General features: G+C 57.6%; 7 protein-coding genes across 7 annotated transcripts; 4 read left to right on the forward strand and 3 right to left on the reverse strand.

Annotated features, from left to right (window-relative positions):
- Nucleotides 1-191: 191 nt before the first annotated feature.
- Nucleotides 192-1,440, forward strand: VDBG_08951 (nuclear distribution protein nudF; the record flags this gene model as incomplete). Its single annotated transcript, XM_003001109.1, has 2 exons — nt 192-718; nt 792-1,440. 2 exons carry the CDS (start codon nt 192-194, stop codon nt 1,438-1,440), a joined length of 1,176 nt encoding a protein of 391 aa, XP_003001155.1.
- Nucleotides 1,441-2,075: 635 nt separating this feature from the next.
- On the reverse strand, nt 2,076-2,688 carry VDBG_08952 (conserved hypothetical protein; the record flags this gene model as incomplete). Its single annotated transcript, XM_003001110.1, has 2 exons — nt 2,076-2,138; nt 2,215-2,688. The coding sequence occupies 2 exons, from the start codon at nt 2,686-2,688 to the stop codon at nt 2,076-2,078; spliced, it is 537 nt and encodes a 178-aa protein (XP_003001156.1).
- Nucleotides 2,689-3,939: 1,251 nt separating this feature from the next.
- Nucleotides 3,940-4,893, reverse strand: VDBG_08953 (conserved hypothetical protein; the record flags this gene model as incomplete). The annotated part of the gene is made up of 2 exons (XM_003001111.1): nt 3,940-4,746; nt 4,870-4,893. The coding sequence occupies 2 exons, from the start codon at nt 4,891-4,893 to the stop codon at nt 3,940-3,942; spliced, it is 831 nt and encodes a 276-aa protein (XP_003001157.1).
- Nucleotides 4,894-5,205: 312 nt separating this feature from the next.
- Nucleotides 5,206-8,428, reverse strand: VDBG_08954 (extragenic suppressor of kinetochore protein; the record flags this gene model as incomplete). Its single annotated transcript, XM_003001112.1, has 3 exons — nt 5,206-5,979; nt 6,046-7,707; nt 7,760-8,428. 3 exons carry the CDS (start codon nt 8,426-8,428, stop codon nt 5,206-5,208), a joined length of 3,105 nt encoding a protein of 1,034 aa, XP_003001158.1.
- Nucleotides 8,429-9,607: 1,179 nt separating this feature from the next.
- On the forward strand, nt 9,608-12,788 carry VDBG_08955 (conserved hypothetical protein; the record flags this gene model as incomplete). Its single annotated transcript, XM_003001113.1, has 5 exons — nt 9,608-9,727; nt 9,862-9,947; nt 10,033-10,113; nt 10,268-11,804; nt 12,051-12,788. 5 exons carry the CDS (start codon nt 9,608-9,610, stop codon nt 12,786-12,788), a joined length of 2,562 nt encoding a protein of 853 aa, XP_003001159.1.
- A 1,851-nt stretch (nt 12,789-14,639) lies between these two features.
- Nucleotides 14,640-19,468, forward strand: VDBG_08956 (sulfite reductase flavoprotein alpha-component; the record flags this gene model as incomplete). Its single annotated transcript, XM_003001114.1, has 2 exons — nt 14,640-14,798; nt 14,864-19,468. 2 exons carry the CDS (start codon nt 14,640-14,642, stop codon nt 19,466-19,468), a joined length of 4,764 nt encoding a protein of 1,587 aa, XP_003001160.1.
- Nucleotides 19,469-20,226: 758 nt separating this feature from the next.
- VDBG_08957 (alpha/beta hydrolase fold protein) lies at nt 20,227-21,478 on the forward strand (the record flags this gene model as incomplete). Its single annotated transcript, XM_003001115.1, has 2 exons — nt 20,227-20,387; nt 20,536-21,478. The coding sequence occupies 2 exons, from the start codon at nt 20,227-20,229 to the stop codon at nt 21,476-21,478; spliced, it is 1,104 nt and encodes a 367-aa protein (XP_003001161.1).
- Between the last annotated feature and the right edge of the window lie 843 nt (nt 21,479-22,321).

The raw sequence follows: 22,321 nt of genomic DNA on the forward strand, positions 1-22,321 counted from the left end.
GCCATCATAGCATATTTGTCGTCCAGCGGTCTCCCAGCACGGCCACGGCCTCCGACAAGAGCTCACATCGGCGACACCTTTGACGATGCGACGTCCAAGAAGTATGAGGGGCTGCTCGAGAAAAAATGGACCAGCGTCGTGCGATTACAGAAAAAGGTGCGTGCCACGGGGGTCTCTATCGCGACCCCACCATGCCGTCGTGTGCGCTCTCTTGGAGTTGGAGCTCGTCTGACCCGGCCTCGCAGATCATGGAACTCGAGACACGCGTCGCTTCCCTGCAGTCCGAAATCGACAACGCCACACCGACATCCCTCTCACGACGCAACCAAGACCCCTCGGCCTGGCTGCCCCGCGCCCAGGCCCGCCACACTCTTCAGTCGCACCGCGAACCCGTCACATGTGTTGCCTTTCACCCTGTCTTCTCGTCTCTCGCCTCGGGATCTGACGACTACACGATCAAAATCTGGGACTGGGAACTCGGCGAGCTGGAGCGGACTATCAAGGGCCACACGAACGCCGTGCTCGATGTCGACTTTGGTGGGCCACGGGGCGGTACACTGCTTGCCTCGTGCTCCAACGACCTGACCATCAAGCTGTGGGACCCCTCGGACGAGTACAAGAATATCCGCACACTGCCCGGCCACGACCACAGCGTCAGCTGCGTCCGTTTCATTCCTAGCGGTGCGGCCGGCGCGCCAAGCTCGGGCAACCTGCTCGTGTCAGCGAGCAGAGACACACGCACGTTGCGGGATATGGGACGTATCGACAGGGTACTGCCTCAAGACACTGAGGGGCCACGCCGACTGGGTACGTGACGTGTACCCTTCGCCGGACGGCCGCTTCCTCCTGTCGGTGAGCGACGACCGCATGGGTCGCCTCTGGGATATCAGCGCCGCCACGCCCGAGACGAAGCTCACCCTCGTCGGCCACGAGCACGTCGTTCTCTGCTGCGCGCTGGCTCCGGCAACCGCATACCCGCACCTCGCGCCGCTCGCGGGGCTGAAGAAGGCGCCCCCAGCCTCGAGCGGGACCGAGTTCATGGCTACCGGCGGCCGCGACAAGACGATCAGACTCTGGGACGGGCGGGGCAACTGCATCAAGGTCCTCGTAGGCCACGACAACTGGGTGCGCGACCTCGTCTTCCACCCGGGCGGCAAGTACCTCATCAGCGCGTCCGACGACTACACGCTGCGGTGCTGGGACCTGACGCAGGAGGGCAAGTGCGTCAGGACGGTCCAGGGCGTGCACGGCCACTTCGTCTCGTGCCTGCGTTGGGCGCCGAGCATCATCCGGGAGGACGCGTCTGCCAACGGGACGGGCGAGAACGGAGCCAACGGCACGCCGAGCAAGAGCGCGGCAGCGCCCGCCACGACGGAGCAGATTCGGTGCGTCATCGCCACGGGAAGTGTCGACATGAAGGTGCGCGTGTTTGCGAATTAGGCGGCGACGGCGGAGCCCAGGTCGAATCGTGGAAGGAAATTTCGAACCGAGGAACAGAAGACAAACCCAAAAAGGCGTCGTCACGGGAGGCAGAGATGGCGGCCCAAGCATTGAATCTGAACAACAGCACTGGAACGGCTCGCAGGGCTGACGCCATGATGAGAAATGAGATTAGATTTAGGAGCGGTTGTACATGACGGAAAAGATACCCGCATAATGCCGCTTTTGCTCTGTGCTCTCCGCTGCTGCTTTTGTATGTCGAGCCCAAGGCCCGCTTGTGAGAGTATCTGGCATCCGGGTCCACTGGTTGGGCCATACACTCGTGGCCACAAACGACAACAAGAGGAGCGGTATTCTCACAAAGGAAATGCATTGATGAACTATAATGTATGCCAAGCTGGCTCGAAGGAAATCTTCCAATCGCATGCTACCGGGGTATATCAATCTGTCCGTCCTCCGCTGCCTCCCCAATCACACCAACTTCCCCCTTGAAAACGGCTTCACTTCGCGCGTGCCGCCTGCGTCCTCCGCACCTTTCCGGTGCTCGACGCTCTCGATACGTCTTGCACGTAGTGTCTCCTCGCAGCCTGCCGCTGCTCGTGGTCGTTGTCGGCTGAACCAGAGCACGTAGGCTCCTAGCCGCTCAGGTGAACCTCGGTCCTGCCACTGCGATGATACGTGGCAAGGGGAATGCCGCACTAGATGTCCCCGGTTAGTTCGGCAATCTTCTCCCAAGCTGCATCGGGAGACGGAAAGGGCGAGACGACGACTTACCTTGGCGCACTTATGCGTCGCATCCTTGAGGCTCGTGAAGAAGTAGGGGATACAGCCTAGGCAGGTCACGAAACACACCAAGGCACCGAGGGCGTGGGTGAAGCCGCCAGACGAGTACTCGACGGCCGTGATGCCGCTGTGGTGGCAATTGGGACAGTTGATTGGCGCTGGGTGGGGGCCTAGCGAGGCGATGGGTGTGCCCTGGGGGCCGTGAGGGTGGCCACCAAAGCCGGGACCCGGGCCAGGGCCGTTCATGTTGTTCATGGGATAGCTGTTCTGCGGGGCAGCGCCGCTGTGAGGAGGAACGGCTCCCTGGTCGTGAATGCCGTGGCGGTCATTGATGTAGTCGGGTGGCGGTGGGCCAGTCGAGTCGACGGGTACGGGCTTTGGCTCGTAGGACATGTTGGCAACAGGGTGGGTCTGGTCGAGAGGCTGCTGTGATTGTTCGTCCTTCTTCTTGGAGAAGAATGGCATGCTGGAGAGGAAGTGTGTAGATACCTTAGGTTAGGGGGTAGGTGGGCAAGAACTGTTGACAAGGGATGTAGAGATGGTTGTTGAGGAAAGTTGACGATGAAAGGCAAGCTGTCAACCAGCAGATGGGAATTGGGGCAGTCTATTGTATTAAAACAACCCACTGAAACCCACTGAATCAAAGCAGGGACCCAGGGCCAAGGTTAATTTAGGGAAGCCATGTTGCCTCCCAAACCGAGGGCTGCCAAGGAAGGCCTCCCACGTCCCTACATCACCCTAGTAGCGAGTCCGCCTCTTGCCTCTGCTTCTGGGGAAACTACAGGGACTCCAAGACCGATCCCACCGACGTCTGAGTACCCATGTCTGGATTGCCCAGGTGGGTAAGGGAGGCAGTGCCACATGATTCTGGCTTGTCTGGGTCACTCAAAGGTTTATTGTGTGTCCAGGCGCCGGGCGAGGGATTGCGGATCGTGATCCTTCGACATGGTACTCTCCTGGCTTTTGCTGTTTCTTTATTCCGCCTGCCGGGGCTCACATCAGACCCAGATTATACAGCGCTCCTGCCGGGGCTCTGCAATTATGCGAGAATAAGAACCAAGCCATCTGAGTCTTCACTTCAGCTCTGTCTTGAGTTGACTCCCCCAAGCCGATCGACGCGACCCTAAACATGGTTGGGACGGAGAAAAAGGAGGCCTTCCAAGCGCCGAGACGGATGAAGTCATCCAAGGGTCCTGGACAAGCGGCAGGGGCAACCTACAAGGTGACGTCGCTCGGAGACTCGTCATTGGTCAGTCAATTCTGGGGCTGTGGCGGTGCCAAGAATGCGCCACGTTACCCTGGTCGACGTTGCCACGCCGCTGTGCTTCAGGCAAGCCAACTGCACTGCAATCCAACACGACCACTGCTCCTCGGCTTGTAGAGCAAGACATGATGGCCGTAAATGTATTCTGTGAACGTCGGTGTCTGTGTTCCTCAAGGCTGCCATGGTAGGCCTTCCACTTTGATCCTAGACCAAACGCTGATTGGAGCTGAGACGTTTGCCAGAATCTTACCACCCGTACTCTTGCAATGCCTCGTCACATGGCATCATAAGAATAGCCCAATCGTGATATCCGTGGCATCCTCATTCGTAGCTTACTGTACACGAAATCACGGCAGTACGGACATACATTATAGTACACGGCTGACCACGCAACATGCCCCTCTCAGATTTGCTTCGAACCGCACAACCCATCGCATCATGCGTCACTCCCATCACACGCTCGTTGGCTTCTGCACCACAACCTCCTCCTCATCCGGATCCTCGATGCTCGTCCGTCGCTTGGCTTCAACTGCCTCCTGCACCCTGTTCTCCCGCGCTGTCATTGGTCCGACGTCTTCTCCGCTGCCCTCTTCCTTCTCCCTCTTGTCATCATGCAGCTCTGCGCCGGCCGTCTCATCCTTCTCGTCCTTGGTCCCGAATGGCCACAGCCCGTTGAAAGCCGTCTTGCCCTGCACCTGGCTGCCCCCGGGATGCACGGCCAACGGCTTGAGCAGTACCTTCTCGTTGGGATCCGTGCCGGGCGCTGACTCAACCTCGGGCATGGCAAAGTCGCCAAACTCCTCGTCATCGTCGTCGCCTTCACGCTCCGAGTCTGAATCCTCCGCCGTTTCGAACCGCTCGTTCTGCTTTCTCCGCACCATGCCACGCCACCAGGAACCGCGCGCCGAGGCACCCCACGTGTTCGTCACCGCATTAGCTGTTCGGCCTCCCGAGCGCCCATCATCCTCGTCGTCGCTGTCGACGTCGTCGTCCTCGTCATCGGCAAACGGATTACGGTTTCGATCAGGTTCGTCGCGCGACCCGGGCCGGTGAACGTCCTCATCCTCACCGTCGTCTCCGTGCCCGTCACCGCCACCACTGGATTTCTGGTGCATGGCAAGCCGCGCCGCCAGCTGCAGACGAGCCCGCGAGGGCGGAATGTTCAGAGGAGGCGGCGGAGGCGGCGGCGGCGGAATCGAAGGAGGGTTCATCGATGTCGATGACGATGGGTTGTTCAGCGGGTCGGTATAGGCTCGAAACTAACGCGGCTGTGTCAGCATAAAGAACAGCCCAGATAATGTGCTTGAAGACTGAAAGGAAAACCCATCCACAGGGCGATTCATTGTCGTGGAGCCCACAAAACCCGTACACCCTACTCGTACAACAACATAGCCCCAGCCATTCATCTCATTAACCCGCTAACATTACAGGTCCCCGTCTTGAGAATTGTCCAGGACACCCATCAACAAACATCCCCATTGCCCGCAACGCCCCCCTGCGTGTTGCCCCTCGTCTCTCTCGTCTCGTACTCAAACAGGGCACCGCTCATGTCGTCACATGCCGTGGCTTCACGGTTGCCATGTTTCAGATAGGCCTCATACTCATTAGGGAGCTGCCTGTGGTTGAGCATGGTTCCTGCACTTTTGCCATGTGTGACTCACGTCGGGATATTTCGTAATCCATGCGTCCCAACCAGGAGGACCAGCACGGCATGCGTACTACGCTTGACCTCTGGCAGCCTCGTCCTCCGCGTCCAACCCGTCGGACAGGGGATAGCGGGGCGGTTCTGCCGCCGTGTGATGTGAACTCCAGAAGTCGGAACTCACCTCGTTAGCAACGTCTTCATCGTTGTCATCTGCGTCGTCATCGTCTTCGTCACTGGAGCTCCCGAAGCCTGACATCAAAGTGCCGGCGCTGATAGCGAATGGCCCAATACCGTTGTTATCCTGCTGTTCGAGGCCACCGTTGAGGCCAGCTTCGGCCAGGGCATTGGAGCCACTGTTGCTCTGTGAGTTGCTGTTGAAAGACGAACCCAGCCCGGACAGACCAGCCGAGGCAAGCCCGTTGCCGGACACACCGGCACGGTTGCCTAGTGCGACTTCGGGCCGCACGCCTCCCAGAATTGCGTTGTCTCGTTCCCTTGTCTCGGCAAGGGCGCCCTCGACATAACTGATCCAGTTCTGATCCATGACGCGGTCGAGGACAGTTTCAGACAGCAGCTCGGGCGGATGGCGTTCCGTAAACTTGACCACTTCCTCGGCGATCAGAGTTAGATGGCCCATGTAGCCCATGCGTGTCTTCATCCTGGCTTGCGACTCGTCGCTGGCTAGCTGGCCGTTGATGATGGCAGTAGTAATGTCGGCGGCCTCAAACAGCGAAATGGCCAGGGTTGGGTTGAAGCCACGGTCCATGGGACCATTGAAAACCTGTTGCACAATATCATAGACAACGTTATGCAAGAAATTGTTCCAGGGGTAGCCAAAGAAGAAGGACTGCGTATCGTTAGCTATGGTCCGCTGCTGGGGTTTGGAGGAGAACTTGGTTGAGGCTGGACTTACGAGAATGCTGGGAACCACACGATACTCTACGAACTGCATCTTGAGATAATCGCCAACAACAGGGCTCAAGTCTTCCTGTTCCGGTCTCTGGGGGATGGCTGGGGGTTCCGTGGGCGGTGAAAGCGGTCTCAGAATCGCTTCACCTGTCGTATTCGTTTCTCCAGTCGTCACGTCTTCAACCGAAGAACTGGGAGGCGTAGCGGCATCGGAAACCGTTGATGCCTCGGGTGCAGGCGGCGCCGGGAGTGGTTTGTCCGTGTCGAGCTTGTCGACGGTTGTCAACTCCTCCTTGTCGATCACAGATTTGGCAAACAGAGGAGCGGGAACATCTGCTGCGTTGCTGACGTGGAGGGACGCGGGTGCCGCCTCAAGGGGTGCGGGTTCCTTATCTGAGGGCAGCTGTTCTGGCTCGGATACAGTGGGAGTGTATGTGACGGACGAGTCAGTTTCGTCACCCTTGGCACTCTGGTCGTCAGAAGAGGCGCTTGAGTTTTTGTCCAAGTCCAGCTGTCGCACTTGTACAGTGGTCTTGTCAAGCAATTCGTCCGCTGCATCGCCAGAGGTATTCTCGCCGGTTCGATTAGCAGCTACCTGCGCAGCTTCCTCAGGCTTCTGAACAAGCTCCTCAAACTCCTGTTTGGATTCTGATTCTGCCGAAACTGCTGGTGGAGTCTCAGTTGGCGGTGCGGCTGCCTTCGCTTTGGTTGGTGACAGTGGGGCGACGACGAGGTCGGGGTCCTCAAAGAGAGGTTCTGTGGCCTTAATGTCCGCAACTGCTGGTTTTGGCGAGCTAAGGGGTTCATCGACGAAATCGTCGCCGTTCTTCGCCAGGAAGCTGGATGCTGCGGGCGCAACGGAAATCTCTTCCTCGGCTTTGACAAACTCGTGCGACGTGTCTTCATTCATCTCGCGGCTGGGTTCGACTTCTTCGAAACCGTCGTCATCCGAGATGTTGGTCACCTCGAGACGTCGTCCTTCTTCGGGCGAAGACTGGCTGACGCGCATTGTCATATCCTCCATGGTTGACGGCGCTTCCTCGCCCCTATTAGGAGACAGTTTGCCTTCAGTTCTCAGCCGTTGGCGCTCAGCATCTCTAGTCGCAATGACTTCCTCGGAGCCGACCTCGTTCAGGAGACCCATATTGCTGCAGTGAAGCAGCTCGGCCATGAGCTCGCATGTCTTGAATCTGTCGAAACCCAACGGTTCGATCTTCTCGCCGAAGGTTGAGTTGATCTTTTGCTTGTGCGAAGGTGCGTGCATGATCAGGTTGACGAAATCAGGCACATGCTGAGCGAAGAGGCGAAGTAGCGTGCCAAGGTAGATCGGATCCCGACTCGACGGAACGGAGTGCGTCTCAGCGCCGACGTCCGGATCATAATCAGAGTTGTTCTTTCGAATCACCTCGATGACGATACCGACGCCCACTGTTAGAGGGTTGCCTCCGCTCAGCATATACTTGATGAGTTGCTCCACACACTGGTGAGAGACAAGTTGCCTGGTCAATTCATTGGGGCCAATGCACTGCTGGTCATTCTGTGAGGCGTTTGCCGAAATAGTGATGATGGCCTTTATAAAGTCACCAGCCGCTGTTTGGACAACCCAATTGTGTTCGGGCCCCAGACATGACAGCAAAGTAGGAATCACGTCCTGAGAGTACAGCCACTGTTGACAATATTAGCAAAAGAGCAGGTGGAGGAAAATGCGCACAATTCACCTCCACGATCCCATGTCCGCCTTCGGTACGGTCGAGAGCGATGATCTTGAGCAGGAGGTCCATGATCATGGGACATTCGACATGACGAAGGAGATCGGCTGTTGCGTCAGGGAGTGACTTGAGCAAGGCGATCATTTCCTCCGTCTTCTTATCAAATAAGGCCTCATTGACCTTGGTGAAATAGCTGGCCTGGAGGGGGTCCAAGGGTGTCGGGCGCTTCAAAAAGGTCCAAAAGTGTCGCACCAGGGGTTTGTTCTCCATCATGGCTTCATGGATGGACCAAGCGTCAGAAGAGAGGACCTCGGCAGCCACGTAGGCGTACCGATTGCGCTTCTTCTCTGACTCCTCCTCTGCATCGCTTTCGGAAGCCTTGGAAGAGGCTCGTGGGCGCGAAAAGGGGCGCAGGAGACCCTTGCCTTTATTATCTTCATCTTCCGTGTCGTCGTTCTTAGGCGGGGCAACAACTTCGAGCTTTGGTGCTACAACGTAGGCCAGGAGCTTCTGGAGGACTTCATCCTGGCGGAGGTAATCTATGAGTTTCGCATTATGCTGCTTGAGCTCCTGAATTAGATCGCTCTCGTCGAGTAAATCCTCAACCGTGAACTCGGGCTTCTCTAGGATGGTATCGATTGTGGAAATGTTGGCGTAACCGCCAAATCGCCAGAACATGGTGACGGTTGTGGCGGGCCTCGTGGGTCACAGCTCCGGCGAGACCGTTCCGGGGCTGTCTAGACGGGGTATATCGTTGTCGGGATTGATTCGGCTGTGCGGCGCAGGGACACGTGCGACTCAGCGAGGTCCTGACGAGCGACAGCAGCTGCGTTCAGGTTCTTCGATAACTCGTGTCTATACGTTCGTCCTCAATGATATAAAAGGCCGGGTTGGGTATCGATCTGCCGCTGTAGATGTAATCAGAACTGCGACCATGTGTTAGCAAGAGGTGAGCACTGCGGGGTGCGGCATTAGGACGCCTTCGTCGAGTGTAAAATGCCCAGTGGCTCCGCAGCCTTGCAGATTGAGGCAGCAGTGCTGCAAAGTATGGCAATCGGCATAGTCCGCAGTAGAGACAGGTCCATGGGCGAGATGGATGGGGTTCACTGCACATACAAATGAAGATATGGTACAGAAGTATGTCCTCTGAAGCAATGTTTGTCGCACAAATCGACGTTCGCGGGGCGGTGCGCCGATCTGATTGGAAATTCCGGTCCTCGGTCGCCGTCAGTTTGTTAATCCGAGGTCTCGGGGAGGCCTTTGTCCTCTGTTGTTGTTGCGTTCGTGCAGAGAATGATTGCGCGGAAAGGCGTCGGGCAGTCAAGCAGTCAAACGATTCTTCGTCGTGTTTTGCAGACTCCAGGTCGGCGGAGATGAGTCAAAAGACGTCGTTGGGTCAAGGAGGGTTGGAATCGCTCGCTGTGGGATGCAGAAGGTGTAGCGTGATGGTGACCAGATTGGGCCGCCAGAGAGTAGCCAGTTCGTCAAGGGGGGTGGTTGGCACTGGTCGCACAGTCCGATGACTGAGACGGGCTCAATGTGGGTGTGATGAGGGTGGTGCCTTGACCTGGGTCTCACGGTGCTCCGAGTCGAGGTCACGGTGGTAGTGAGGAGGCACTGGCAAGTTGTTTCTGGTTGGGCTGAAGTGCAGTGCCAGCGTGGGATGAAGGTCGCTAGCGCTGGGCTTACCTAATGTAGGTGATGTATGTATGTGTGAGGAGACGATTGGGGGGTGTCTGCGGCGCCTCTGAACCTCGAGGATGAAAGGTGAGGGAGAGGTCGATGTGGAGCGACCAAGTGGGCGAGAGGGCAAGGCAATTGAACCGACTCGGGTGGGTAAAGGAGAAACAACCAGGCATGTGCGATCGATCATGTTCCGCAAAAGAGAAACAGGCTTGTTTCTTGCGACGGCCAGAATTGGGAACTGCTGCTCGGCAATCTCCTCCCTTTCGCTGCCTTCGCCGTACCAAAGGCAAGGTTCGTACCTGGCCTTCTGATACCTTCCCGCGTGTGTTGCCAGGGATCATGAGTCGGAACATTCGCCGAGGTAGTTTGGCACCAAGTCAATGCGAGCAGGTACTTATGAGCATGTCACTGACCCAAATCAATAGGGGGCACCTGCTGTCTGCCTCCCCGCCCACGCGTCAGCACATGCCACGCTTGCACACGACAATTACATGTCGAGGATGACGGCATGGTATGCGTATCTCCCTTCCTAATTCTAGGTAGCCTTGCATATGTCCAAATATGAACATAATCACCGATACTGAATGAACAGATAGGGCTGAGAATGCCTCTCAGTTCAACACCGCACCGAGCAGCTTGACCGACGTAAAGCCCCTTGATGAGGCACCTAAGCAACGGTACCAAGGTACCTAACACTCTCATCCGCTGTGTGTGTGTGGGGGGGGGGGGGGGGGGGCCCGGTTCACCCTGACGAATGCGTCACGTGAAGATAGGACGGCCGATAAGCTCATTGACCGTCTCCCTACCTCGTACCTGGCAGGCAGTACATAGTAAAAAGAAAGTCACGTCACGTCCTGCCTTGAAGGGCCTCTCCCAACGCCACCTGGTCTACGCGCCCCTCCTCGCACAGCACACATCTGATGGTGCCAAGGAATCAGCGACCATGTCTGCGTTTCCTATGTTCGATCCCTCTCGCCTCACGAAGAAGTCTGCCGCTGCGCAATACTCGTCTGATTCTGAGGAAGACAACGACGACGAGTTCACCACCTCGATTGTCGATCCCGCCGCTGGAGATGACTTCCATAACTCGAATCCACGGAAACGACGTCGCGTTGGGGAGTCCAAGGACCGCGCAGCTTTGGGTATCTTTGCCTCTGACAGCGAGGATGACGGCCCGGGCAAACGCTGGAAGAAGAAGACGCTTCGCGGCAAGGGCATGAGTTTCGTATCTACAGGGACAATGGCCAACGCCCAAGACGAAAAAGAATATTCGGACGACAGCGATCGAAACGGACCACCAGCAGCCGAGGATGATGACGAGGAAGAGGAAGAGGAAGAGGCCGCTGGGGTTGGCCTGGGATTTCGGTCAGCAACGTATGGCGGGCTCGGCTTCGCACCGGCGACTAAAGACGAAGATACAGAGATGCAGGGTCAAGATGGTACCCCATACAAGCCTTCCTTCGTGAAAACAAAATTTGACGGGCGCAACCCACTGGGCCGTGGGTTCGTACCATCATCAGCGCGACAACCTGTGTTGACAAACTTCGAGGATGATGAGAAGCCGAAGAAACCGACTATTGCACGGCCAAGTGCTTTTGCGCCGTCTCGAGACGGCAAGGGCAACACAAGCAAGCCGAACCCCAAATCTTTTGGGGCGCGCATGATGGCCAAGATGGGCTACGTCGAGGGTACCGGTCTTGGTAAAGAGAGCCAGGGACGAAACGTCATCATTGAAGCCAACCTTCGACCTCAAGGTGTTGGTCTAGGTGCGGTCAAGGAAAAATCCGTGTCTGAACGGCGTGAAGAGAAGCGGCAGGCCGAGCTGCGCGGCGAGGTCGTCATCGATTCGGACGAAGAAGAGAGGAAGAAGAAGCGCGAGAAGAAGAAGAAGCTGGGCGCCAGTGGTGTCAGCAGTGGTACCAGTACTCCTCGACGACAGAAGACGGCATTCATCACGGCAGAGGAGATCAAGAGGACGGCACCCGGTCTACACATTCCTGATGCTTTTGCGCCCATTCTCGACATGACAGGCCCAGGCAACAAACTTCTGACATCGGCCTCTGGATTGTTAACACCCACATCTGCCGCCGCGCCTGAATCGGCTGAAGCGATAGAAGCACGCAAAATAGTCAGGCGAGCACATGCCGACTTGGCGGCTTTCTCGGAGGAATGGCGGAGTCTCGAGGAGCGGAAGAGCTGGGTCGAGCTAGAGCTGCGACAGCACGAACAGGAGACAGCAGACTTGGCCGCTGACCTGGAAAGAATGCAGGTGTTTGCCGGCATCGTCACTAACGAGCTGCCGGTGCCACCGAGTGGCAAGACAGGATCCGATGTCTTCAAAAGGCCATCGATGCCGTTGGCCCTCCCAGTAGCGAGGTCACGGATATCGCCGTGTCAGCGATCCACCCATTCTTTCGCGACCCAGACTGGATTCTGCTGGAAGAGCCGGAACGCTTTGCTACCGAGCTTACGATATGCGTGGCCTTCTGACCAAGTCTGCAACAACGAGAGGACCATGATCAACTGAACGCCACGGCGAACGGCCTCAACGACACGGACCTTTATCGCCAACATCACAAGCGCAACAACACCCTATGAGACTATGATGTACAAGCTTTGGTACCCCAAGGCCAGGGGTGGCATCCGAGACTGGGACGTGTACGACCCTGCACCCCTTCTAGCAGTGCTAGAGGCATGGAACTCTCTACTGCCAGCGTTCGTACGCGCTCAGTTCCTTCAGGACGTGGTACGGAAGCTGGAGACAGCCGTCAGCGAATGGAACCCGCGCAAGAAGCGCCAGAGCTACAAGCTCCCTCACCTGTGGCTTTTCCCCTGGTTGCAGTACCTTCCGTCCTACCATCTGGATCCAAAGAGCACCGGCCTTGTGGCCGATGTGCGGCGCAAATTCAGGCAACTTGTTGACGTGTGGGAATTTGACAGGGGCGTCGTGCCTGGTCTCACGCAGTGGCGCGACGTTCTGGGAAGTCAGTGGCAGCCGCTCATTATGTCGCATGTTTTGCCGAGCATGGGGCGCTACCTGCGGGAGAATTTCCGCGTCGACCCTGGCGACCAAGAGCCTTACCTCCCCATGCTCACAGGGACGCTTAAGTGGTCCAGCGTGCTGGGATCCAAGGTCCTGGCTGAAGTCATCGTGGCCGAGGTGTTCCCGCTCTGGCACGACAAGCTAGGCGAGTGGCTTCAGCTGGAGGAGGTCAATCTTGAGGAGGTGTACGCATGGTACGAGTGGTGGAGGGACCAAGTGTTCCCAAAGGAGTTGGCCACGCTGCCTGTGATTACAAAGGAGTTTGACAAGGGATCACTGACAATCGAGAGGGCGCTTGAGAGGATGTAGCGAGCAGAGGAGAGCGCCAGGAGACAGGCGCCGCAGAGTGCAATAGATACCCAGAAACCACGAGTCTCCCAATCATGAACATTGACCCAAGGCGAAACAAGTACAAGCAAGCGAAGTTGAAAATGCAGAGGCGCCCAACGACCAGGAACAACGCAGAGTGATGGAAATCAAACGACGCATGAATCAAATGAGATCACGGCGTCCGGGGCAGTTCCGAGCAGTGGAGTCCACTAGGCGCTTCCAGCTCTCTTCGTGTGAAGGACCACATCCACGCCAGAGAGGGCGCTGGCTGGTGTAGTCAACATTGGGTTTTAAAGCCTTGTGGCTTTCCCCCCGTGTGTTTTGGGGCGACACCCCGGCCGGGGAGATATCCAGACTAAGGGTATGCCGACGTGACTGGTGGTTGGCGTCGAGACCAGCCGGGACAGGGATCAAGCCCTGCAGGATGAAACGATAATAGCAACGACGCCACGTCGGGCGACTTTCTCAGGTCCATTCTCCTCCTCTGGCGCAATGGAGTGGCTTGCGTTCAGGATATCAACCCGGGTTGGGGGGTCTGCAGGAGTCACATCCTGAAGCTCCAGTCTGAGAGCTGGCGGACAACATTCCGATTGTGGTTCGACAGAATTGCGGCGAGAGCCTGTGAGCATGCTACATGCTAGAACTGCTGCTCTCCTGTATGCTCTGCATCAGCTTGGTCCTGGCAGAAATGCCCTTCTGCTACTCGATCGGACGTTGGTACAGTTGGAGAAAATGAGGAAGAAGGAAACACAAATGGCAACACGGAAATGCACCCATTGCGCCTTCGTCGCAGGTTTGAACCGGGGAACGGCGATCAGACCCGATGGACCCAGGGCTGGCTGGCTGGGCGCTTCTACGACTGTCCCAACCCTGGCTTCCTGTCGCCTGCAATTGCATCCTACGGGCATTTACCAGACGATCGGTGGGATCTTCGCAACTCCCCCACCCAGTCGCGAGCGGAACGTGCCTGTGATGGCGGCTCCCGAGCTGCTTGTTGTACCATTCAAGGGCGTTCCTTCGTATGCATCGGGCTGAGCTGGACAGGTGATCGAGATCTTGATTGACCGTTGTTTGAGCATGATGATGCCCATGTGTCCAAACATATCCTAAAAGTATCCATGACGATCGCAGCATATCGTTTGCACGCATTTGCACGCATGACAGAATGATGCTTCTTTTACATTTCAAACTTAAGCTCATCATCTCCAACCCAGCAGTAGTTCCCGTCATTAAGTGCCATCTGATTTCCCTGTTGACTTGACCAGACGGTTCCACCATCCACACACGACCCTGCCTCTGCAACAGCACGCGGCGCTTGGCATCGTCTCATCACAGTCCCAAACATGGGGGGCTTCGACCAGGGTGTCGGCACTTGAGCCCACATGCGCAGGACCAACAACCAGCAGTAACACTTAGCATCGTCTCAGTCCAGCGCATGGCCAGCTTTGCAGGCTGCTGCTGGAGCAGGCCCTTGTCTCTCGTGTCCCTGTGGCCGATGCGTACGGGCCTGCATCCGAACTTGGCTGAGCTGCCTTGGATTGTACGGCCAGACTCTGGGATCTCGCCACTACCCTGGTTCACTGCCTGGGCACCTACATATCATCGGCCGCTCGCCTGGCCTGGTTACCACATGGCTTTATTTCTGAAGTCTCGAGTCTTCCAGGGCTACGGCGACATCGATTTGCCAACCTCTCCCGCCACATTCCTTTCGTGCGTACGCCTTGAAGGCTTCGTTCCTTAGCCCAGGCGGTTCTTTTTTTCTTCCGTCCAGTTTGATTTCCTTCGAGACGAATTCCAGGCGGGTTCCTGGCAGAAAGAATTATTGTAATCATGTCAGAAAGATCGTGTCCCGTGTCCGGCTCCCTCGGTGGAAGATGTCCGGCTGGCAACGGTTCCGTTGCTGGGAGTATCTCCAGACAGCGCGTCGGTCCACGAGGCTGTTCCTTTTCGGGCTACACGCAACCGGGCGATCTTCACTCTGCCTTTGATGTAAGTTTTGGTTGTAACAAGGGTCAAGAGAAACTCCCGGTCACCTGCTGACTCGACGACCTCAGATTCCCCGCGGTGTCGACGTAGACGAGTGGCTACGTGACCGCGAACGCAAGGCCATCAACGAGATTCTTTATTCAGACATTCCCTCGGCCAACTTTGTCGCTCAGGTCAAAAACGTCGACACTCTTGTCGCCGATGACAAGGACCTGCTTGCCGTCGCACTCGGCGCTCCCGCTCGCCAGGTCATCCTTCGCGCCGAGAGCATCGGCCAGCGCACAGGGTGGAAGGACGGTTATCTCAGCGGCGAGTATGGCTTTTGCGCCCCAGACTCAAACGAAGCCGCCGGGGCTCTCGCTGGATGCCCCGGCCGCGTGTGGTCCGATCTTTGCGAACGCATGCCCGGTTGCGTGTCCCGAGGCCGTGTGCGTGAGTCCGTCGCCGCTCTACCCCTCGTCGAAGGCACTGAAGACACTATTCCTGACCAGGCTCTGTGGGCGGCGATCGTCGCTCTGGGCATGCTGTGCTCGATCTATCGCTACGAGGACAAGAATGACGGTTACGACGGCGTCAGCACCAACACGACATCGACCAAGCCCAACGTCGAAATGAGCGATGATCTTGGCCCCGAGCTCATCGGCATCCCGCGCAGCATCGGCCTCCCCTACTGGCAGGTCTCCCGCCGCATGGGCCGCGCCATTCCGCACCTGACCTTCTTCGACCAGGCCTCTCACAACATCCGCGTCCGCGACCCGACCTCGATCCACCCTTACGTGGGACGCTTCGACAACACCGACCTGCGATGGCCCATGTTTGGCGAGCGCACCGAGATAGCCTTCCTCAAAGGCTGCGCCGACACATCAGCCTCGTTCCAGCACGGGCCCGACGCCATCGCCGCGTGCCAGGAGCATGTCATGAACCGCAATATCGAGGGTTTGCTGCGCGAGATGGTCCGCCTCAAAGAGATTCTCGAGCGCATGCCCAACGCCTTCCATTCCATCTCGACCAACCCCAACTCGGGTGACAACTTTGTCTCAGCCATGGAGTGGGTGCGCTGGGGCAAATTCTCAGCGCCTCTGTCAAAGAGGTGCCCTGCTGCGTCGGGACTTCAGTTCCCGCCCTACCTGCTCATGGACGCTTTCCTCGGAAGAAAGAGATACGACTCGTTCCTCGGCAACGAGGGCCTTCACCTGCGTGCGTGGCTGCCCTCCAATCTGCGGGCTTTCATAGCTGCCGTCGAGTACCACTACCGTATTCCCGAGTTTGTCAGGCAGTCGGGCGATCCCCGTCTCATGGGGGTACTGGACGGCATCATCGAGGCCTACACGGGCGAGCGTGGCTTCATGGGCACCCATCGGTACAAGGTTTTCGGCATCCTTGAGGTCGCCTCTAAGACGGGCCGCACCGAGACCAACGGAGCTTCTGGTGCCGCCGATGGTACGGGCCGGCCGTGGGAGGAGGTCCATCGTCAATTCTCGGACGCCATGAAAGAGCGCCTCGAACCGTTTCGTGGCAACATCCCCGTCGAGCCGCATCAGATGCGTGGTACCTTTGAGGAGTGCCGCTACACGTCGCGCGTGCTCCGCCGTTCCTTTGTGGATTCAGACTCCGAGCGGTCCATAGCCTGTGTGACGCTCGATCTCCACAACACGGGCATAACCTTCCAGCCCGGTGATCGCCTGGCCGTCATGCCACTGAACAGCTGGGAGGAGTGCGCCAAGGTAGCTGCCGCCCTTGGCCTCGATGACATGTTGGACGCGCCGGTACAGCTTGACAGCCGGTGGTCCCGATTCGCAGACCACTTGGACACCGTCGCCAACCACGGGGTCGCCCGCCTCCCAGGTAGCGCCAAGTTGACGGTCAAGGACATTCTTCGTAGAGGACATCTCGCGCCTTTGACCCAGGAACTCGTCCTCAAGATTCATTCCTTGCTGCGCGCCTCCTCCAACACAGTTCTTCAGGTCCTGGCCACGGATGAGTGGCCCGTCCGTGGCACTCTGGGGGATCTTCTCCAGGCTGCCGTGCTTGACACGCCCATGCACGTCTGGGACCAGGCGTTTGAATTATCGAGGGACGTTGCCTGGTTGACCGATCTTATCCCCGTCGAGGTCCCACGGACGTATTCCATCTCCAACTGTCCCGACGAACTGCTCCCCGGCACTGTCGACTTGACAATCTCACGCGCCGAGTACAAGCTCTGCTCGACCTTTGCTGGCAATGCTTCTGTTCCCAGGTCTGGCGTCAGCAGTGGCTTCCTGAACCCAGCCGTCGGCTCGGCTGGCGACTTCATCACGGCAGAAGACGACATTCTCGTGGGCGTCTCTCGTCCCGTAGCCTTTCAGCTGCCCCTCGACGAGGCAGCACCCTGTGCCTTCTTTGCGGGTGGCAGCGGCATTGCACCCTTCAGAAGCTTCTGGCAGTCCCGCGCGGGGCGGGCCGTCGGGCGCAACATTCTTTACCTGGGCGTACAAACCCGTGAGAAGTTCTGCTACGAGGACGAGCTGCGGCGTTATGTCCATGCCGGTGTCATGGAGGTCCACTTGGCCTTCTCTCGCGACAGCCGGGGCCTTGCCTACGACAGCGTCTCGCGTGACCTAGTTGAGCGACGCATGGAGCCACGGTACATTGACGCACTCATCGCTGAACAGGGTGCTACCGTGTGTGATCTTGCCATGTCCAAGAAGCAAGGCGGACTCGGCGGGCATTTATACATTTGCGGATCCGTTGCCGTCTTTGATTCCGTCATGAACGGCCTGCGCAAAGCCATCTACAACCACCGCACAGCCACGATGGAGTCAACTGACCTCATTATCAACACGGCCTTTGCCGAGCGGCGCATCATGCTCGACGTCTTCATGACGCCCAAGCCCTTGCCCTGCAACAAGCCTACAATTCCCCTGTCACAGCTTGCGCTCCACACGGGCCATCGCCCTGGAAGCCGAATCTGGATCGGCGTGCACGGCAGTGCTTACGATGTGACCGACTTCTGCCCGATGCACCCGGGCGGCACGTTGATCCTCAAGTCCAACGCTGGCGTTGACTGCTCTAAGTCGTTCGACAACCTCGCGCACACCAACAACCCCGAGGTCGCAAGCCTCTTGACCAAGTATTTCGTTGGCCACCTCACGCCGAAGCCCGAGTTTCACGACGGCGGCGAACTCAGTGGACTGTACGACCTGTGGGCTGACTACCTCAAGACGACGGTTGAGACGCTTGTGGCACAGCAATTTGAGATGGAGGACCTCATGGGCTCGTCCTTATGGTTCCAGGAGAACATGATTAACATCATGGGGGTGCGCATCTTCTACCAATACCAGTCCCGCCTGCTACAGTCGGGCTTCTCGGCACTTTTCGGCCCCAAGTTCCAGGAGCTCGTGCTCAAATTGTCATTCGCCATGGCCAGCGCAGCGTCATCGGCAGGGTCCGACACAAAGCTACCGGACATTCTGGGTGTGGTCGCACGTGCCAAGACGTCAGCGGATGCCGTGGCAACATCCAAAGAGGTGGCCCTCGTCGGCCAGTACGTGTGCAACAGCGAACCGGCGCGTTTTCAGGAGCGAGGCATCATGGATTACGCCGGGAGGTCCGTGAGCCTTGATATGGCGTTGCTCGAAGACATCAGGGAGGAAGCGTGTCATGGTATGGACGCCTTCGGAACCGTCATGGAGCTCGAAGCGACATCGGACGCGCAACGTGTGGCGGCCATGTGTTCGTTTCTCATGCAGGTGTTGGAGCGCATGGCGAAGCGGCTCGAAGTGTTCTATGCGCAGCTGGCGCAGTGCTCTATCTACAGGCCCGAGCTAGAGCGCAACCCAGCACGTACGCGCTGGGAGCTCGTCAGGCGGCGCATTCGAGACGGATCGCTGTTCGTGTTGGCGCGGCGAGCCGTCATGGAGGTACAGCCGACATATCGGCCGGCGAGGGGCGACGCGGTTGACTTTGACACCGTGCTCTCGCGTGTCCAGCAGACGGTGCGCAGCGCGGCACTGCCGCCGTCGCCACCCCCCGAGACAAAACTCCATGAATCGATGCCACTGAATGAACGCCGGCGAGCGAGAGCGCAGGTGCCGCATGGGGCTCCCTCGGCAGTCGAGCGATATGAAAATGGTAGCGCGATGCGGCGCATGTCTTCGTTTCTGGACAAAAATGCCAAGGCGCTGCGACGACTCAGCGGAATGCCGGCGCTGCCACAAGTACTGGATCTCGAGCAGATTATGAAAGCAGGGCAGGACCACATGGGGTCCAGAGGTGGTATGCCGACGCCGCCATCCAGTCGTGGCTCGAGCCGATCGCCCACACGGGGAGTCGCCGAGGATCTCATGTCAAGGATGAAGCTGAACCGTAGGGGAACAAGTCGCTCAGACTCATCGCTCAGCATGCAAAGGCTGCCGCCTGCGATGGAAGAACCGCTCGACCCGGTAGACGCTGGGGCAGCTATCCGGTCCATGGTGGGCAAGATGAACCTGCGTACACGCAGCACAGTCGGGGTGCCATCGTCGCAAGGGCCAGGTGTGCTATCGGCGGAGGAGAGAACAAGAGCAAGAAGCCGGTCGTCGGGACACAGCGCAGCAGGGTCAATCAGCCGGCCTCGAGGATCGACTAGCACGTTACGGTCGTTTCGCCTGAGAGAGCTCGTCGAGGGGGAGAACCATGTACAGCCCACTTTCTAGGACTGCAAGGGGATACTGATACTCGCCAACTTAGGTAGATGACCAGGTTGATTCGTCGCAGAAAATTTGATAGACGCTGATACGGGAAATTCAAGCCAAGAATCATTGGCTGACTGCAGAAAGATCTCGGTGATGATGATGCTGTTCGTCTATCTGCTCACTCCTTTCTTCCTCATGCTACCTAGTTTGGGGAAGGTACGAAGCACGAAGCACCTGCTTACGTGAGATGGCTCAGGGGCACCTGCCTTCACTCGTTGTTTGGCCAGTCACAGGTCGGAAGCTTCCCCCAGAGCCGTGCCTGCACCTGAAGTGAACCTACTTGAGCCCGAGGCAGTAGGGCGACTGCTCACCTGGGCTCGGCATCATGCCTTGTATCGGCATCTCGGTCCTGCCCCTCTACAAGGCGTCTGCTGCCCAGCTTCTACTTAAAAATGGTCCGTCACGTATTCTCTGTCGTGCTTCTCTTTTTCTATGTCACCGTCTACCTCCGTGTAAGTCTGATGCTGCCAGACAGAGTCTGTCGTTCGTCGACCTTCTCTGTCAACATCACACCCCTGTCCTGGCCAACCCCTCCCCCCTCGGCCTGTATCTGCGACGAGAACTATCAATGCCATGAGTACCATGAGTGCACGCGACGTACGCTGACCATCCTGCGCCCTACGCCCAGTTTCTGTCCTGGCAGCGACCACAACCCAGGTTGAGAACCTAGAACTTCTCTCCTTCATCTTCTTATTTCGCGTCCCAGCAGACCTGGCATCATGTCGATCACCAGCACGGCGACAGCAGAAAATAGCAACGGCGTATTCGTTGCCGGCGACCAGTTCAAGCCGCTGCCTCGTCACCAGCCTCCTTTCCTAGCCCGCGTCTTGTTGGCCAGCAAGCTCTCGGCAATTCAGACCGTCCTCGGCCAGCTGGCCTGGTATGGCAGTTGGCGCGACTACTTTTACCCCCCCCGAAATACGGCCTGACCTTGTCAAGCGATATGAGGTTCGGCCTGCGCTGCAAGTCCGGTAGGTTTGAACAGCTTGAGTTGTGACATCTGCCGAAAGCACCACTAACCTTTTCAGCATCTTCTTCCCCGCTTCGTACGACAAAACTTCCCCAAATCCCCTCCCCACCGTCTTCACCATTCATGGGGGCGGCTTCTGCATCGGCAATTCCATTGATGACGATGTCTGGAATCGCACCTTTGCCGATTGCCATGAGGCTCTCGTCGTGAGCCTCGACTATGCCAAGGCTCCCGCACACGCCTACCCTGGGCCCCTGCATGACCTTGAAGGCCTTTACCACGCCGTTCTCGCCGACGAGAGTCTGCCCATTAATCGCCAGCAGACGGCGCTCCTCGGATTTAGCGCCGGTGGCAACCTCGCTGCCACTCTTTGTCAGCTCGAGTCTCGCAAGGCCCGCGAAGGCAAGCCATCAGCCGTGCCTCGCGCCGTCATCCCCATCTATCCGCCTCTCGACTTTTCCGTTGCAGTTCCCGACAAGAAGCCATCGCGTCGGTTCAAAGAGGGTCTGCTCCCGGGTTTACGGGGTGAGCGCCGCGACTACGTCGCTGACCTTGCGCCCCTGTTTGACTGGGCCTACATTCCCTATGGACACGACCTGCGCGACCCGTTGCTGAGCCCCTGGCACGCCAAAAAAGAAGACCTGCCGGCCAACATCTTTGTTGTGGCAGCTGAGCTCGATTTTCTTGCCTCAGAAGCCTGGACGTGGGCGACCCGACTGGCAGGGCGCGAACCCGTCTCGGGCATTCCTGGACGGCCCGAGGTGGCTAAGACGGAAGAGCTCGAACTTGCGGACGAGAGATTTGCGTGGACGAGCGAGGATGGCGAAGGGAGCAAGCGGTGGCTGCTCGTACCAGACGTGCTGCATGCCTTCGACATGCACCCATCGAGTGCCATGGTCTCGGACGCTGTCACGCTGCGGGATGGCAACGCCAAGGCGGTCAAGGTCATCCGGGTTTTGGGGCAGTGGCTTCAAGAGACGGTGTGGAAGGGGGCTCTGTAACGCGGCAATACCTGTTTTGCGATGCCATCTGGAGGGCATTTGGATTTACGTTTGATCCTTCCTGGCTAGCTATTGCAGTGATAAATCTATGTTACTAGAAACCCTGGATCGCAGCCAAGAATTCCTAGAAACTAATGACACGAAAGAAAACTACCTAGACATCTAAGTCCAGAGACGAACATATCTTTAAAATTATCAATGAAGCAACGAGCGTGGCCAGATATAGCACATGAGACAAAAGTCGTCTGCCATTCGCTGCTGGCCAGGCTCGCTTGCCTCGAAAAGGATCGAACTCGTCTGCGTTTCCAGGATTATCTGCCCGCGCGACGAAGCGGACAGTAGCGGGTCATCTCGAGAATCCTCCGCGGTCTCGAACCTTGACGTGACGACACGGACGTATACTAGAAATATACAAGGCTACTGTTCATTGCCATAATGAGACGGAGGAGCTTGATCCCTGGCCCTTTGGCTGCGGAAAGAGGAAGTGTTCGCCAAGAATGTGGAATGGGTTCGTCGACACAAGGTAAAAGATCAACAGTGTTGTGGTGGGGGGGGCGGGGAGGGGGCGGTTGGAGTTCACATTCAAGAGCTTGAGTACAGCTGAGATAAGGTAGCGGATAACATCGCGGTCAGATAGTAGAAGGATAGGCTGCGTGACGTCAGTTTGGAGATGAGGCGCGGAATCCTTCTTGATCCTTCGCGGGAAGGATGACTTGCGACTCAAGCATGCTGTTGTCGCCTTTTGTACCCGATTTTGGGTCAGGTGCAGGGCCATCCACAGCGTGCGCTAAGGTATGTGCCTTAGTGCTTGTAGCTTGTTGCAAGAACAATTCATCAAGGGAA

The sequence above is a fragment of the Verticillium alfalfae genome, genomic scaffold (genome assembly GCF_000150825.1).
Source record: "Verticillium alfalfae VaMs.102 supercont1.13 genomic scaffold, whole genome shotgun sequence".
In the NCBI taxonomy this organism is placed as follows: Eukaryota; Fungi; Ascomycota; class Sordariomycetes; order Glomerellales; family Plectosphaerellaceae; genus Verticillium; species Verticillium alfalfae.